The 16,772-nt window shown below is 37.0% G+C and overlaps 1 protein-coding gene across 7 annotated transcripts in view; it reads right to left on the bottom strand.

Annotated features, from left to right (window-relative positions):
• LRRIQ1 (leucine rich repeats and IQ motif containing 1) overlaps positions 1-16,772 on the bottom strand; it is a 165,157-nt gene that overhangs the window by 83,877 nt on the left and 64,508 nt on the right. For all 7 annotated transcript variants that reach the window (XM_044980054.1, XM_044980049.1, XM_044980039.1 and 4 more), the window contains exons 15-18: positions 15,363-15,539; positions 7,788-8,270; positions 5,138-5,348; positions 3,264-3,383 (exon numbers count right to left, since the gene is read on the bottom strand). In XM_044980054.1, coding sequence (XP_044835989.1) covers positions 3,264-3,383; positions 5,138-5,348; positions 7,788-8,270; positions 15,363-15,539 — 991 coding nt within the window. The remainder of the gene's footprint in view (positions 1-3,263; positions 3,384-5,137; positions 5,349-7,787; positions 8,271-15,362; positions 15,540-16,772) is intronic.

Here is a 16,772-nt window from a genome sequence, read left to right as displayed (position 1 = left end):
GTACTTTAGTAAGAGTGTAACCCAAAGTTCTTGACTCTTTAGAAACAACTATATATAAAGCCCCTAGGCTATGGGCTGGAAAAGATTAACTAGGCCCCACATTACCTCATCTTGTATATAACGATATCATACGTCATGATAAATTTATATAAGGGAGCCAATTATGATAAATCTATATGAGGGTTAAATGGGAGCTCTGGGTAATTAATGGCAGACAACTGGATGGAGACGCTTAATGTAGTCTCTCTTGGTATTTCAATTGTACAGAGGCTAAAAGCATGACAGCAAAGATGTATAAAACCCTCAGTCATTCCAGACACAGAATTTCTTGTCCTTGATATACATGAGCACCTAGAAGAGTAGTTAATATGGACAGGAACTTGCAGTCAATGTACCAAATATTATGTGACCATGTTAAATAACTGATGTAACAGATCTCTGGATATTTATACATTCTAGATGACCCTTTAAAGGCAAAATATACCATCACTGAAATACTAATTCTAATTGGACACAAAAATATGTTAATTTAGGGTTAGACCCAGGTCCAGTCCCCACCTCCATGAGTTCAGTGACTCCCCTGGCAACAGAGCTAGTGCAGGTCCATTGCAGAAGGATGAGCTGAATGCAGGCAATTGGCACCTCATGCTCACTGCAGCTGTGCAAGGACTCCTGATGCAATTGTACTGAGAAACAGGCAAAGTGGAAGGATCTATCACTGCATGAATCCTCACCTGCATTTTCACTTTGTAACATGCCATAGAAACTGCTTTGCCTCCTAGCCTGGAGTAATCACTCCATGACCCTGGGAGGCGTAGAAAGATTCCTTCCTTTTATACATCTGTTCTGTGCCTGGCCTAGCCATTCAGGCCAGGTGCTTGACTTCATATTTGCACCTAGATGAACAACTATTAAGAATGACATGATAATGACACGATAGCACTCGGATATGGAATACAGGCTATAAACACCACTGTTATTTATTTTAGAAAAATACTATAATATTTGGGATAAATAGAGATTCCAGGCCAGATCTCCAGGTGGTATAAAAGGCCATAGCTCCATTGACTTTAATGCAACTACACTGATTTATACGAAATAAGAATCTGGTACACTGCGTGTAAAATGCAATACAACATATGTGCCTTTCCCTTCTTTGATACACGCGAACAGATATTTTCCTCCCTGTGTTAGAAAGGAAGTTCTGCAACTTTCTAGTATTGAGTATTATTTGAGAGAAAGATGGAAGCAAACAACAGATTTGCTCTTTCTGCTGGAAATGTTTTAAAATGCTAAACATTAAAAGGTAAAATTTAAGTCTACTCTCCTGGTTTAAACCCCCATTTTATGCCCGCAAAATTATTTCCTGGTACTTGTGCCTCTGTCTGATTTGTACTCTCAAAAGGGTGGCTGCCCTTTTGAAAATTTACCCCTGAAAAGTTTATAGCTACTCAAAGACTGGAGAAAAACTAATTTTGATAGTTAAAAATTATTCCAAGTCATAAGTAACACATTGTATGTGTATATAATAAACACCATTCCTGTTTTGTTTAATCCAGTGCAACTCTAACTGGGATCCTCAAAAGGTGGCTGATTCTCAGGTCACCAGATACTGGTACAGTCCTGTTTTGGTACACTGCAAAGGCAAAAATATTTGATGTTCAGAAATATTTTATGAGCCCTAGGAACATGTGATCTCCGGCCAAGTAGGGGTTAACTACATTAGAAGTAGGTCATCTCAACCTCCTTTTTGAAGTTATGGTGGGATTTTAACACAGGACTATTGCAAGCATCCATGCTCACCCATATCCAAATGTCCATGACAAACCATATAAGGTTCCATGGCGCCAGCCACAATGAGTTCCTTTCTTGTATTTGAAATCATGACAAGGAAAGGAGGGTTAGTGAATGAGGATGTGCAGAGAACTCAGAGAGCTCCAATTACAGGTGAGTAACTTTCTTCATCTAGAATTGCTCCTACAGATACTCAGTTTTGGAGAGACCATCCAGTTTCCAGAAGTGGTAGGCTGTACTGTGTAGTATTTAATTCACACTGGATTAATTCTCCCCTGAAATGACCCTCTGACTGGCTCTGAGCAACAATTAAATCCTTGCTGGAGTCTACTCTGCCAACTGTTTGAAAAAACAGAGACCCAATTGTGCAAGTATTTGCAAAGAGGAGTTTCTGTTGTTTTGCAGGAAAGTGAAGATGATGCTGTGTAAGGCTCCTTTTCCATGCTTACTGAAAAGATTTGACTGTTGGCAGTTGTTTGATTCCCTTGATGCAGTAGAACATTGCCTAAATGTTTATATATCAATTTACCAGTTCTGAATTTTACTTTATTGCTCTGTAATTCCTTTGGTGATCTTTGTCATCTCTTAAAAATGAATATTTTTGCTCAAGTTCAGTCCTCTAAAACTTCACTTATCCTCCCTGAACTGCCACTATTATTGACAATGATTCTAATAGTTCCTGTAGTACTGCAGCTGGATGTTCTGGATCACTGCTACTTTGGCCTGTTCCTTCCCAATTTCACTATCCCTTTCTTCATTAACTACTCTTGCATTAAGAACCCTGATCCTCCTAGTCATTTTCCAAAAGACAGAGGTGAGATAGCTACTAAACAATTCAGCATTCTCCACCTCCGGTTGTTGATGGTGGTGGTTTCTTTATTCATTTTGTTATCTCTCAATGCTAATTAGCAGATATATTTTCCTTTAATTTCAAATATGTTTTTCTTTTAGAAGTTTGCATCCATCAGTGTCATAGCTCCCAATCTGTCAAATGACCCTACTGATCACTATGTTGGTGACATCACACCTACTGGGGACACTGAAGTTCTTAGGGACTACTCATGAAAGTCAAGGCCAATCCTTATTTTCTCCAAAAATTATGATTTTGTAATATTTTTGAAACTACATTGTACCTTATACCCAATAGGGTATAAAATATTATTAAAAGGGTTACAGAACTGCACATTTTTGGACAAAAACAGCCACTTGCACGATCCATTTATTTGCCTTCAGGCTCTAGAAATAGATGAGGTTCCATGGTGGGTGCGTCATTAATAGCATAGTAGCACTGGAATATCAATGCGACCAGGAAGCCAATAATCCATAAAAGTACATTTAAATGAATCATATACATCATATGTAACTCTCTCTTGCTCTCTCAGGTTATCAAGGACATCCAATAGTCAGTTCTAATGTAGGTAGGTTTGCTGCTGTTTTAGGTGAACTTTTATGTTAACAACTGTGCTTACTTCATCAAATGTAAAATCATCCACATTTACTTCTTCATAGTCATCCTCCACTTCATCACTTTTAACAGCTGCAAGAGCACTGGCTAGTTTCTTCCGCAAGAGGAAACCCTTCCAAAATGCCTAAACAAAAATTTAAAGCATGTTATACAAGGCCATAGATCAAACCCAAATCCAGATTCTCTATGTTATCCCATTAGGAAGATAAAACATCTTAGACCTTGGTTTAATAGCTCAATGATCTGTTTTTTGAACTTTATGTGACATTTAAAACTACAAGACAAATTAAATGCCAGCATATGTCTAAAGCTCAGAATACTCAAGAGGTTTTCCTCAAGTAAGCAGAATGGAATCTTGAAACTCCCTCAACTACAAACCTAGGTCAACTAATTAATTATTTGACAATTCCTACAGGCCCTATTCTAAGCTGAGGGGGAAGAAGATATAAGAAGAAGTTGAGTGTTCACTTTCAAATTACTGAGAACAAAAATAAAAACACACTTATATCAAATTTCTAGTGGTTACAAGTGGCAATTCTTGTTGTCATCTCATGTAATTAACCTAAACCAGTCAACCACATCTTCACAGTCACCGTCTACTCTACTTTTTTTTAAGAAAGAGGTTTTTTATTATCATCATCATCATCTGGGTAAAAAAGAACATACAGCAAAAGAATGAGCACTTAAATACTAGAAAATGATGCAAGACATTAGGAACATGTGCAAAGACATACTGGATACTTTAGGATAAAAGGCACATTATACATGGGAAAATTATTTTTATAACTGTAGTTTTATGGATCATGGTTTTAAAGGGCAATTCCTGTCTTATAGTAGACAGTGTTAGAACTTGGATAGCAATTTTCCTTGCTCACTAAGAATGTCCTACACTGTATAAATTAGAGGATATTGCCATTTCCTCCTCCTTCTCAAAAATTATGTGAAAATAATAGCCCTGTATCTGCTTTGCCTTATCATTTGCAGTGTGCTGTCACAAACTAATGATTTATCATAAACATAATGAAATGCTGAGACTGAAGATCTGGTTTCCTACTGGTTACTCTGTTGGCGTATAACTACTAGGAACATACAATTAAAGTTAAATCAGGCATACCATAGCACTTATGACTGGCTGGGTTAAAAACTTGTATATTGGGTTATATCCTCAACTCTTCCAGAGCACAGGTGGCAGGAAAGGGCATCCTCCTGAGTAAGTGACCTGTGCTTGGAGAGCCCATTTCTAGAATTCAGAGAGAAGGAAAAGCCAGCATTTCCCCATAATGCTGGTCCTTTCTTGACACCCATTCTACATTCCCAGAAGACAAGTTCCGTTGAACAGATGCCACAATGTGATGAAATCCATGAGGCAAGCAGTAAAATTTTCTAAAGTAGCTTAGGATACCTAGTAGATTAAATCCTATTGACATTTAATAAGATTTAGGCTTCAAAGTGCCTAAGGTATTTTTGAAAATGAGACAAGATCCTAAATCACTTAGGTACCTTTGATGTTTTCACCCAACAAATACAATATGGAATAACTTTCAAGATAGGTTTACTAAGGCCAAAAATTCTGGCAGTGTCCCTTTAATTTAAAAAGGACTAGAAAGATTTTGAAACTAAGAATATACAGGGTACATGGCATTATTTAACCTCAGCCACCACAGTAAAATTTAAATCAAGCTAATATTTTGTAAAAGACAAAAACTTTTGATGCTTATGCAGGATTTTATTAAACAAAAAAGGGTTTTCTGATAGAATCATCTGTTTGGTTCAAGAAAAAAACAGAATGAACATTACTTATAAATACAGCTAATTAATCAGATCATTCCTTACTAAGTATAATCGTAACAAATGAAGAGAACACTGTAGTAAACCAACCTGAATAAGGGCAGCAGCTTTATGCTTCTGTTCTATAGCGTCTGTCAGTTCATGGCTTTCTTTTTTGCAGCAGACAGCGTTTCTCCTGGCAAGGTACTTCCGCCAAGCACACTGGATCTCTGATGCTGCCGTATGTAGTCTAGCACAGAAATGAATATCTCTGCGAATTATGTAGCCTCGCCAACATGACTGGATTAGTGTAGCTGCCAAGCTATCAACACCAAAAAAAGAAAGTTTTATGCAACTGAAGGCTCTATCAGTAACTTTAAAGAAGTTCCCCATTAGATATGCATAAATGTGTTCATCCACACACAATGGTTGAGAGACTCTTGGAAAATGCATTTCCAGCTTCTACCTATTTTTACTTTTTAAACAACAAGGACTATTCAAGAGAGTAATACACTAGGGATGCATTTAAATCTACACAATGATTTAAAACAGCTATGTATGGGGTGCCATGTAGTTACCCTTATGCAATCATAATATAGTTTATAATTTCATGCTGCAATCCTAGTGATTTAAGTATTGTTCAAGTTCCATTTTGCTTATTGTTTTAAAAGTACAGTTATTAATTTAAATGCTGTAAAACAATCTTGATTATATTATCATCAGAATATTCAGATCTGTCATATGGTTGGTGCTTTCTAAAGGTTTGGGGAATTCAAGAAACCAAAGCACATTCTCCCTACAGTGATCTGCAGATACAATTTTTATAGAGAAGTTAATGTCTGATGGCAGTTCTAAGTTGTTAGGAAAAAAACCCTAGCATCTGTTATATCAATAAACCAATGAAAGGGCAGAAGAATTGAGAAACACCCCAAAATTCTGTATTTTTTTGTTTTCTCTTCTTATTTAAGTGTAGCTACTTAAAATGTGAAGCAGCTTACAGTGAAACAGATACTCCGAAACAAGTCAGAGCCTCCCACAGGAATATTTTGAAGTCAACAAGTTAACTCAAAGATAAGTAAATATTAAATAGAAAATATGTGGCTTTTTAAAAATCTTAACCTTAAGAAAATACTTAAGAATTTTTTTAAAATAATTGATATCACCATAAAAAGTATATTTAAAACCTTGCTTAAGTACTGATGAGCAAGCACAACCAGGGGTGGGGAAACTAGGAATGCTGGGGGTGCAGTAGCACCCCTGATTTTAAGTAGTTTAGTTTACAATTTTGCCCAATAGCTTTCAGCACCTCCATTATAAAAAATATTCCAACACCACTGGGTGCAACTCACAGTTAAGAGGATGGCTTTCCAACAGCAGAATTCCTGGAATGTTTATATTAGAAAATTAACTAAAATACTTTAAATGCAACATTTAGAAAAGGATTTAGATTTTCAAAACCACTGAGGTTTCATAACGGGCTACTATGCTCCCGCTCATTTCCATTGGAGGTCATTATGTATTCTGCAGTCCTTCTCAATAAAAACATTCATAATAAATTAATCAATTCCCAAGTACAACCAAAAAAAACCAAAAAAAAAACCAGAACCCCCCCAAAACACAGGGAATGCTGTCTGCATATTGTACTTCTAAGGAAACTGAAGGAACATACCTTTCGGTGTTGCCCCTCACAATGTACCCCAGGCTTCTATGTACAGTGTATTTTTGAAACTGGACACCTTGTCCTATCTGACCTCTTATGTGCACAGGACTGAATCTTCACCTCCTGTTCTGCCTGTGTAGCCTGAATCAGTACAAAGCAGCTAGAAATCTGCCCTAAATGGCAACAGAACATTGCACTTCACACAGGAGAATCCTTAAGTGGCACAAATCAAGTGTAGTTGGCTCTATGCTCCCCAACCCCTTTTGTATGGGACGGAAAGAGGCATGTTGAGAATGCCAAGAGCAGGACAGATAGTTGGCTCTTCAGTCAGCACAGCTGCATGTGATTGGCCCTGGGTCAGGAAAATGGAGAAGTAGCTTTAACAGCACCTTTCACTCCCACTTTCTCAACTGTAAACTCAGCACAGATTAGGACTGAGCCCTAATGAAAGTTACAGAAAAAAAAATCTTACTAACAATGGTAAAAAACCTCTGCACTATTGTTTCTTATTGTTTTATACAATTAGGCAGAGGGTTCATGTATTTAGTACCAAGAAAGGAAAAGTTAGATAGAAGTCACATTTTTAAATTTTCTCCTTACTTTCACGCAGTTTTCAATTAGAATACATTTTTTAAATATTGTTAAAATGTGATCACCAACAAAATACCACAGAACTGTCATGCATAAAGGATATGAATTTTAACCATGATTAGGAGACAATAAGAGTTAAGACTTCTTATTAAAAAGTACATAAGAGATGAACAGAAAAGACAAAGAGTTTGTCTACATGTCAAGTTACTGCACAGCAAGCCAGTGTGTTACATATAGGACATTGCGTTTTGAAGTAGAAGAATGCTAAGCCACACTCCAGGACTTTCATTGTGCTGTAGCAGTGTCCACACAGGATGCTACTGCATGGCAAGCTAGTACGCCGTAGATTCACAGCACGGTAACTTGCTGTGTAGACAAGCCCTTAATAGAACATAATAGTTGTAAGTTTGTATCCCATTGGAAACTATTTTGAAAACTAACTTTTCACATTACAATTATGCAGAAATGGAACTGGGTTTTAATGGCAAATATTTGACATTTATAACTTACTTTTCCACACTGTACTCAACATGCTGGAGATTCTCTCCCTCATTACTTGCAATAACTGTCTCTCTGAATGTATTTCTTGTAGTTGGGGTTGATATTTTATTGTTATCTTTGCTCTCCCCTTTGTGACTGATGTAACATTCAGTACTTCTCTTCTTTATTTTGTGCTCTTGATTACTTTTTTTTTGAGGCACAGGTACGGAGGAGTTAATGCACATAGGCTGAATGTGGCCTGTAGTAATCCATCTTTCAGAAGGATTCAACAAGCCCTGCTTATTTTCCTTTGCACCAGCGATAAAGAGGTTATTTTGCTGTAGCCTGTCGGTGGCTGTTTGCTTCAAATGATCTTGCTGTGCTTCTGGTTCATCTCTGTCAGCAATGTTTAGGTCTCCATATTCATGTGCATATCGGTGTTCATTACTAAGTTTCATCAGCTCCTTAAAATACCAGCACTGACTCTGTGCAGCATCCAAGGAAGAAGCATTTCTGAAGAAAGATGAAAATGCAATTACATTTATTTTAGGCAACTGGAATTATATTTTTAAAACAACCATGCATTTATTTTCTAATGTATATAAACCACATATTGGATGAGTTTAGCACACACACAACATTGTGAACACTGAGTACTAAATGACTCCTGCTTTAATTGCCAATTTATAATATTCTTAAATTGTTTCTTTCCCCCATCTTTATTTTTCCAGTATCTTGAATACACTAACACACATTAGTTTGCTTATTTTACTGTACCAGTAGCTTGATTAGAAAATTATTTTTTCTTGGTGTTCAGACTTTGGGTTTGAAATACAGACAGGAGTATCTATTTCACTGCAAATTTTAGTGTGCTTAGGAGCATATAGTGCAGCAAATTCTGGAGGATTTGAGTCTATTTTAATCTATACACCAATAACCTTATGAATCTATTGTAAAACAGGAACTAAGCAAGACAAAGTGAAGATGGTACTAAATATTTCTGAATCTAGAGTAGAACATAACAATACACAGCCTCCAACCAACAAGCCTCAATGTCTAGTGAGGGTCTAAAAGAGAATAAAGTCTAAAAAGACTATTAAAAAAATGGAGAAATGCCACAATTTCATTATCTGGGGATCGTACATCTCCAACCAAGGAGGCTGCTCCAAAGAAATCGGATTAGATGATTAAAGATGGATCACTCAGCCATGGTCTTTATATGAAAGTGTGGAAAAACTGGCATCTCAAAGTGCATGTAAGTTTGACTGGTGAACTTTAGTTACTTATGGATATGAATCCTGGGAAACTAATGCTGCAGACAAAGAAAACTGAAGCCTTTCAGATGTGGTACTGGTGAAGACTCTTGTGCATCTCCTGGACAGAAAAGAAGAAAAACACTTACATTCGAAATATTATCAGAGAGAACCCGATTTGGCTCTTGGAAATCAACAGGTGAAAACTTATATATTGTGATCAAATCAGACACAGACATGAAAATACCCTTGAACAAATAATCATGAAAGCAATTGTGATGGATCATTATTGTAAAGGACAACCAGTGAGAAGATGGATAGAAGATTTGCAGCAGATCACTAGGAGTTCAGATGCTGTGTGTGTGAAGTTAGCAATGGATTGAAAAGGCTTCTGAAAATTCTGCTATGATGTCACCAGATGTCAGCCAGAAACAAATGGACTTTACTACTACTACTATTATTGACAAGCCACCAAAGACTTTGCCTAACATGCTAGATGTCAGTTTTGCAAAAATACATGTAGGCATTAGTAATGCTCTGGCAAAAATGTCTTATTCTTATCTGGATCTTTACCCTACAAGTACATATTTAAAAGCACCCTTTCACCAATGCTGGCAATATAGACACTAATAAAGCACCTTGCTGTCTGATAGTGTAGAATGACTTACTTTCCCGAACATAAATTATATCAGGTTTCAGTATTCAGTGTATGTTGCTTTAATAAGGAATTATTACACAATTCTGTGTTTAAAAGAAATACGAGTTGTGACAAACAGTATGTGCAGACTGTACACTCAGATATTACATTAGATTCTGTTTGTAATTGTGTAGTAAAATAATTCTGCATAGAGGAAACACACAGAAGTATCATTATTATTCAACTAAAAAGTATACAAGTCCCTTACAGATACATAAAAGAGTTTACTGTTTATATTTCTTCTTTCACATTCCCATAACAGAGCTTTCCTGTCATTTTCACTATTTTAAATAGTTACTATTTATAAGGTTTTCAACTTCCATCAGTATCTATTACTGAAACTGAAGTGTTGTATTTCTTAATATAGCTATTTATTAGTAAGTGTCAAAAGATTACATGGCAGGCATTATTAGAATACAGAAATTTAATTTTTAAAAACATAATTCTTAAGCATGGTAAAAAACAAGGCATTTGAAAGCAGAAACTGCACAGACAATTTATTTGAGCAGCAGTGGTATATGAAACATGGATTAGAGAACCAACCAGTGATTACTTTTGGCAGATTACATAGCTGAGGTCGTACCTACAGGGGCTCATAACTTAGTGAGATGTGAAACAGACAAGAAGCTTGCCCTTTTTTCAGTCTGTTCTTATTCAACGTTACATTAAGTCAGTCGACTTGGAAAAAGTATTGCAGTATGTAAGTATAATAGCTGTGCTGTTTAGGCTTATGTAGGTATGTTTTGTTTAGGAGTTTTTGTGTGTGTTTTTTTAAGTGCACTTTTCAATGGTTTTTAAATCATCCATAAAATGTGCTTTGGGCCAAAAAATATAACATACAGGGTTGTAACCCAAGTGAATACTTCTTAAAACCAAATTTCATAAGAGTTGTTTCATCCATTTCCAATTTACAAGTTTAAATTTAAAAATTACTAAGGGTCACATTTTTAAAGGACCTTCAGATATCATTGGCAATAAAAGATAGTTAAACTAAAGATTAATTGTGAAACAAAAATTGGACATGAGAATTATCTACTTGTAATCGTTCTTCTCAAATATATCCAAAATTTAGGCTGCATAGTGCTATATTATAGCAGGAACTGCCATAGCTTTAGAATTTTGTTGTATCCTCCCCATATACACCAGCAATTGATATTTCCCATCCTTATTGAGGGCTGAAGCAGTCCTAAGTGTCTGTAGTCACTTTGCAGGAAAGTGATTTGCTTATTGAGGTACCAGTTATAGATCCACAGTTGAGGACACTATAAAGTTCTCTACATGGTAAATAAGTAGTAGGCAAAATTTTTAGCAAGGAGACATTGCTTCAAGTGGTAAACTGGTGAGGAAGCATCAGTGTTTCATCTGCAAAACAGACGTCAAGAATCACAGTTAAAAATACAGCTGTCTATGGAGATGTGAAAACTCTTACTGTGTGCTGTAAGAATCAGCGCATGCAGTGTGAACATGTTCTGGAAACCAGAGAGAAAACTGGACACATAAAATAAGAATAAATCTAAATACTATAGCCCTGAAAAGTAATCAGGGCAGTATGACCTAGAACCCAGGAATGGTCAGACAAAATGAACTGCAAACACAAACTAAATGGACCTTCTACAGGCCTCATCTGTAGAGTTTGCTACAGATAAAGGTTAAAAAAAAACCCTTCCAATACTGAACTTACGCAGTAAAGAAGGAAGGTGTTACTAGTTAAAAACCTGGTTAAGGTAGGACAAAGTTGACTCTTGATGAGGTGATTCTTCCACTGCAAGCCCACATAATACGTACATATAATTTGAAACAGAAGAGGATAGACACTCTATTTAGGATATACTGACTTTCACGTAAAGAAAAAATGCTTACCTACCTTTCGTAACTGTTGTTCTTCAAGATGTGTTGCTCATGTCCATTCCAATTAGGTGTGTGCACGTAACGTGCACAGTAGCCAGAAGGTTTTTCTGCTAGCAGTACCCATCAGGTCAGCTCAGGTGCACCCTGGAGTTGCACCTCCATGGCGCCATATATAGGGCCCTGCTGACCCGCCACCACTTCAGTTCCTTCTTGCTGGCCTTGCTCTGACAGAGGGTTAGGCAGGTGGGTCTTGGAATGGACATGAGCAACACATCTCAAAGGACAACAGTTACAAAAGGCAGGTAAACATTTTTCTTCTTCGAGTGCTTGCGCATGTCAATTCAAATTAGGTGACTCCCAGCCAGGAACTCGGAGGTAGGGTCAGAGCTCATGGGTTTGCTGATTGAAGCACCGCTCTGCCGAAGGCTGCATTGTCTCTAGCCTGCTGAGTAATGGCATAATACTCGGGAAAGGTGTGGATTGAGGACCACATTGCAGCCCTGCAAATTTTCTGGGTTGGGACCTGGGCCAGGAATGCCACTGAAGATGCCTGCACCCTCATGAAGTGTGCTGTCAGCATGGGGGCAGGTACTTTCGCCAGATCATAGCATGTTCAGATACTTGAGGTAATCTATGAAGAAATTTTTTGAGAAGAGACTGGGAGCCCCTTCATTCTGTCTGCTACTGTGACGAATAGTTGAGTAGATTTTTTTAAACTGCTTCATCCGTTCAATATAGGAGGGTAACACCCAGTGAACACCCAAAGAGTGAAGTCTTTGTTCTTGGCTGTTTGCCTGTGGCTTGGGGTAAAAGACTAAGAAAAATGTCCTGATTAAAGTGAAACTGGGAGATGACCTTCGGTAGGAAAGCTGGGTGTGGCCGAAGCTGAACCTTGTCCTTATAGAAGACTGTGTAGGGAGGTTCAGATGTTAGGGCCTTAATCTTGGATACTCTCCTGGCAAATGTTATTGCTACCAGAAATGTTCCCTTTCACGAGAGACAAAGCAAAGAACATGTCGCTACTGGCTCAAAGAGGAGCCCCAATACTCTGGAAAGAACCAGGTTAAGGTTCCAGACAGGGATCGGTTGTCGTACTTGAGGGTATAGCCTCTCAAGTCCTTTAAGGAAGCATCCAACTATTGGGTTGGCGATGACCAATTGGCCCGCCACACCTAGGTGAAAGGCGGAAATGGTAGCCAAGTGGACTTTTATTGAGGACATAGAAAGCCCTCGTTGCTTCAGGTGCAGAAGTCCAAGATAAAAGGTACTGTTGAAGAAGATGTGTATTTCTGCGATGACCAAATTGTGAATCTCTTCCATTTGGCTAGGTAGGTGGCCCTAGTAGACGGTTTCCTACTGCCAAGGAGGACTTCCGTAACTGGATCAGAGCAAGCAAGCTCCATTGGGTTTAGCCCTGGAGCTTCCAAGCCATGAAGTGTAGAGATTCAGGGTTGCGGTGCTGAAGACAGCCATGGTCCTGAGTTATCAGGTCCAGGAGAAGCGGTTGTGTGATCGGAGTTTCCACTGACAGCTCCAGAAGAGATGTGTACCAGTGCTGACATGGAGCTATCAATATTACCGATGCTTCGTCCCTCCAAACTTTGAGTAGCACCTAGTGGATGAATGGAATGGGGAGTACCCCCAGAACAATTCCTTACTGGAATTCTAACTATATAATGACTAAACTAACTACAACTACTAACTACTGGTCTAACTATTTACAGAAAAAACAGTCTGAAGACTACTAGGGAGAAAGCTTACCAAAGAAAGAGGGAACGAGTGTTCTGGCTAACTGTCACGGATGGAAAGAAGGAACTGAAGTGTGGGTGGGTCGGCAGAGCCCTATATACGGCATCATAGAGGCGTGACTCCAGGGGCCACCTGAGCCAACTTCAGGAGTACTGTTAGGAGAAAAACCTTCTGGCTACTGTGCATGCAGTGCGCACATACCTAATTGGAATCGACATAAGCAAGAACTTGAAGAAGTAGTAAGAATATCTCTGCAAAATAACACACCCAAGTCTTCAACACATATTGTAAGAAGAGTTAGCATGACAGCATTACTCATATAGGAAAATAAAATGATAATCTGTTAATATAGCAAGACAACTCAGATACACCTCATGATATGAGAGAATACATCTAACAAACATGGGTAAAATGTTTTGCTTTGAGTGAAGAACCTTTAATACTAGACCTTCTGAACCATAAAATGGTAGATATCTAAAGCCCTTCAGAGACTACCTAACATTAAAAAGAGTTATTTTCTGGTTTAAGAAGTTATTACAGTCCTTAATGTAAAGGTGCTAATAGGTCACAGAAAGGCTTGGAAAGATTTACAGTTTCCTGATTTATCTGGGCCCGTTTCAGCAAAGCACTTAAGCAAGCACTTAACTTCAAGCACATGGGCAGTGCCATTAACTTTATTCACCCACTTACAGTTAAGCATAGGCTTGATTACTTTCCTGAAGTGAAGCGTCTATCCCTATGCAAGATACCAAAGAACTCATGAATGGAATGAGAAACACAGATCGCAGATTTCTGTATTATTTTATGAAATATACACAAAAGTGTGTTTTTGATAAATAGCTAAAAAACAAATAGATATTTTGTATGGGATATTGTAATAATATGCAGTTCAGAATTCATATCACAAATATTTTATGCTAACAAAATCTATAACCCCTAGTAAGGAATAGGACAATCACTACAGACAATGCATGAAGGTCTCATCCCGGAAATGTAGATGTTGCCCCAGGATGAAAACATTGAGTGATTCCAGAGATTAATCAGAACAAGAAAAGCCCCAGTAAGATCCCTTATCAAAATAAAGCAAACATAAAAAAACCTGTACAAAAATAAACTTGTAGCATATTTGAAAAAATGAAAAAAAGCTATTTATGCAACATATATAGTAGGAGAATGTCTGTTAACAAATACTGTACATTTTATTTATGCGTACACTTACATGCAAGCGTATACATCCACCCACCCACCCACACAGCGACACCAGCTTCTTGGTTTCTAAGAGGACTTGACATTTCAGTGCTAGACAAGTGAATTATTTGAATTGATATATCCATTTCTTGGCATATGTATCAATGTATGTATTAATAATGATCAAACAGGAAACTTTTGGTTGGCCCAAGACCAATTAATTTGTTAAGCAATGTTACCTGCCTCATTATTACCTGCTTTACGTTATCTTTTCTAAAGTTATTCTGGGAAAGATGTTTTCTCCATACTTCTACATTATCTCCTTGCAAGACAATCTCAATCTCATAAATTTGTTTAAGAAAAATTTACCACAGGACAGCTGCTCAAGCATCAAGTCCCACAGTCTTCCCTTATAAAAACTTCAAGCTTTACCTATGCACCTCCAATCATTTGGAGTATTATCAATACACCCAAGAAAAACTAATATGGAAAAAAATCTCAATGTGCCTTTAACAAGAATCAATTTAATCTAATCTTGGGCCACAAATACTAAAATGTATTGATTGAATCGGCCCTTAGAGGATAGACAAACTTGTTTGAAGGCCTTGACATGTTTGGATCTCTTAAATTTAACCTAAACTGTGATCTGGCTTTGTAAGCTTTTTTTGAGGATAATTATAACATCATTGTAATACCCTTTCTGTTTAAATTACTAATATATACTCTTATTCTTAATGTAATTTATATTCCCAGACAAAAATTTAAGTAAAATACAGGAAAACAATGAGGAAGAAAACTAAAGACATAACATTTTCAAAAGGTTGTTTTTGAAAATAATTATATTTGCATAAAAAGATTTCAGATATCTACCCTTGTTCAATGGTCTTCTTTTTTATTGAGTCAATTTCTTCAATCTGGGCTTGACAAAATTTCAAAAAGCTTCCTGGTTCTGACTCTTTGATTCTTTCAGTTGAGAGTTTTTCAGGAGAATTTAGGTTTTCACCATTAAGTAATTGCAAAATAGGAAGTATTTTAAGTAGGGAACACCTTTTAAAAGAGGAGAGAACAATCCATCATTAGCATAATGGAAAAACTTGCATTTTAGAATCCAAAGTCTAGAAATACCCATCACAACTACTTAAAGAGACTGACCTTTAAATATGTTATTTTACTAAACATTTTGGTATACATGAAAATGTTTACATAAAATTACTATACCTTATTTGATATTTATTTACTGTTTATTACTAGCAATATTTACTCTTATGGAAACCACAAAAATAACATAAGAAATCATTTCTTAGCAGCAATTCTTAATACTTTGTAGGTATATAGACACTGGGTGAAATCCTGGCCACACTGAAGTCAATGACAAAAATCTCTGATTCAAAAGGGCCCAGATGTCATCCATTACCATTAATAACTCCATGAGTACCTTAAATATTTTTGTGTTTTATTTTAAACATAGGCAACTGATTAGAAGGCAATACAGAAAACTATATCATGATGGAGTAACAAAAAAAATAAAATAAAGCAGCACTGGTTGACCCGACACTTTTGGAGACAAATTCAAATACTGCATAGACTGCGAATGAAAATGGCATTGTCATCTCATCTCACTCTCCATTTGTATACACAACAAAAACAAGACAATTCAACCTGACTAGCAGTCTCAGGAAAGTCCATGTGGAACAGCAGGGGTGTTGCAAGTTATGAATGAGAGGAAAATAGCACAGAACTTGCAAATTCTAGTGCTGCTAATCACACATTTTTATGAGAATTAAGGGATGGCTCCTGCTCCAATTCTAGTCACTAGGATACGTCCCTGCTTCTGTATATACCTAAATGGAACTCCCACTGACTTCAATAGAACAGGACTGGGTTAATTCACCCCCTTGAAAAAAACACCTTAGATAGCTATTGGAATTCATTTTTAGTTTTCTAAAAGATGTATTTTAAAAAAATATTCAGAAATGTGTAACATCTGACTTAATAGACTACGGGATTAACAATGCCCCTCATAGCATGAAGTCCATCCTAGAAGAAAGGAGGTTGTACCAGTGAAATCAGAGGGGGGAGGGCTAATGAATTTCCTGGGCAGCCCTTTCCATGCAAGGGATAATCTGGCACACAGATGTTAAGAACACTTTTTATGTGTGTCTTATTCGCCAATTAAACCTCATGGTATTTTAAATATTTATTTAGGACAATACAATATGTATTGTGTCCGATATGCTTTATTTTCAATTCAAAAATTTTTCAAGTTATCAAACTGCAAAA

Source organism: Mauremys mutica, chromosome 1 (assembly GCF_020497125.1).
Source record: "Mauremys mutica isolate MM-2020 ecotype Southern chromosome 1, ASM2049712v1, whole genome shotgun sequence".
NCBI lineage: Eukaryota > Metazoa > Chordata > Testudines > Geoemydidae > Mauremys > Mauremys mutica.
This window is presented reverse-complemented; position numbering and strand designations above follow the sequence as displayed.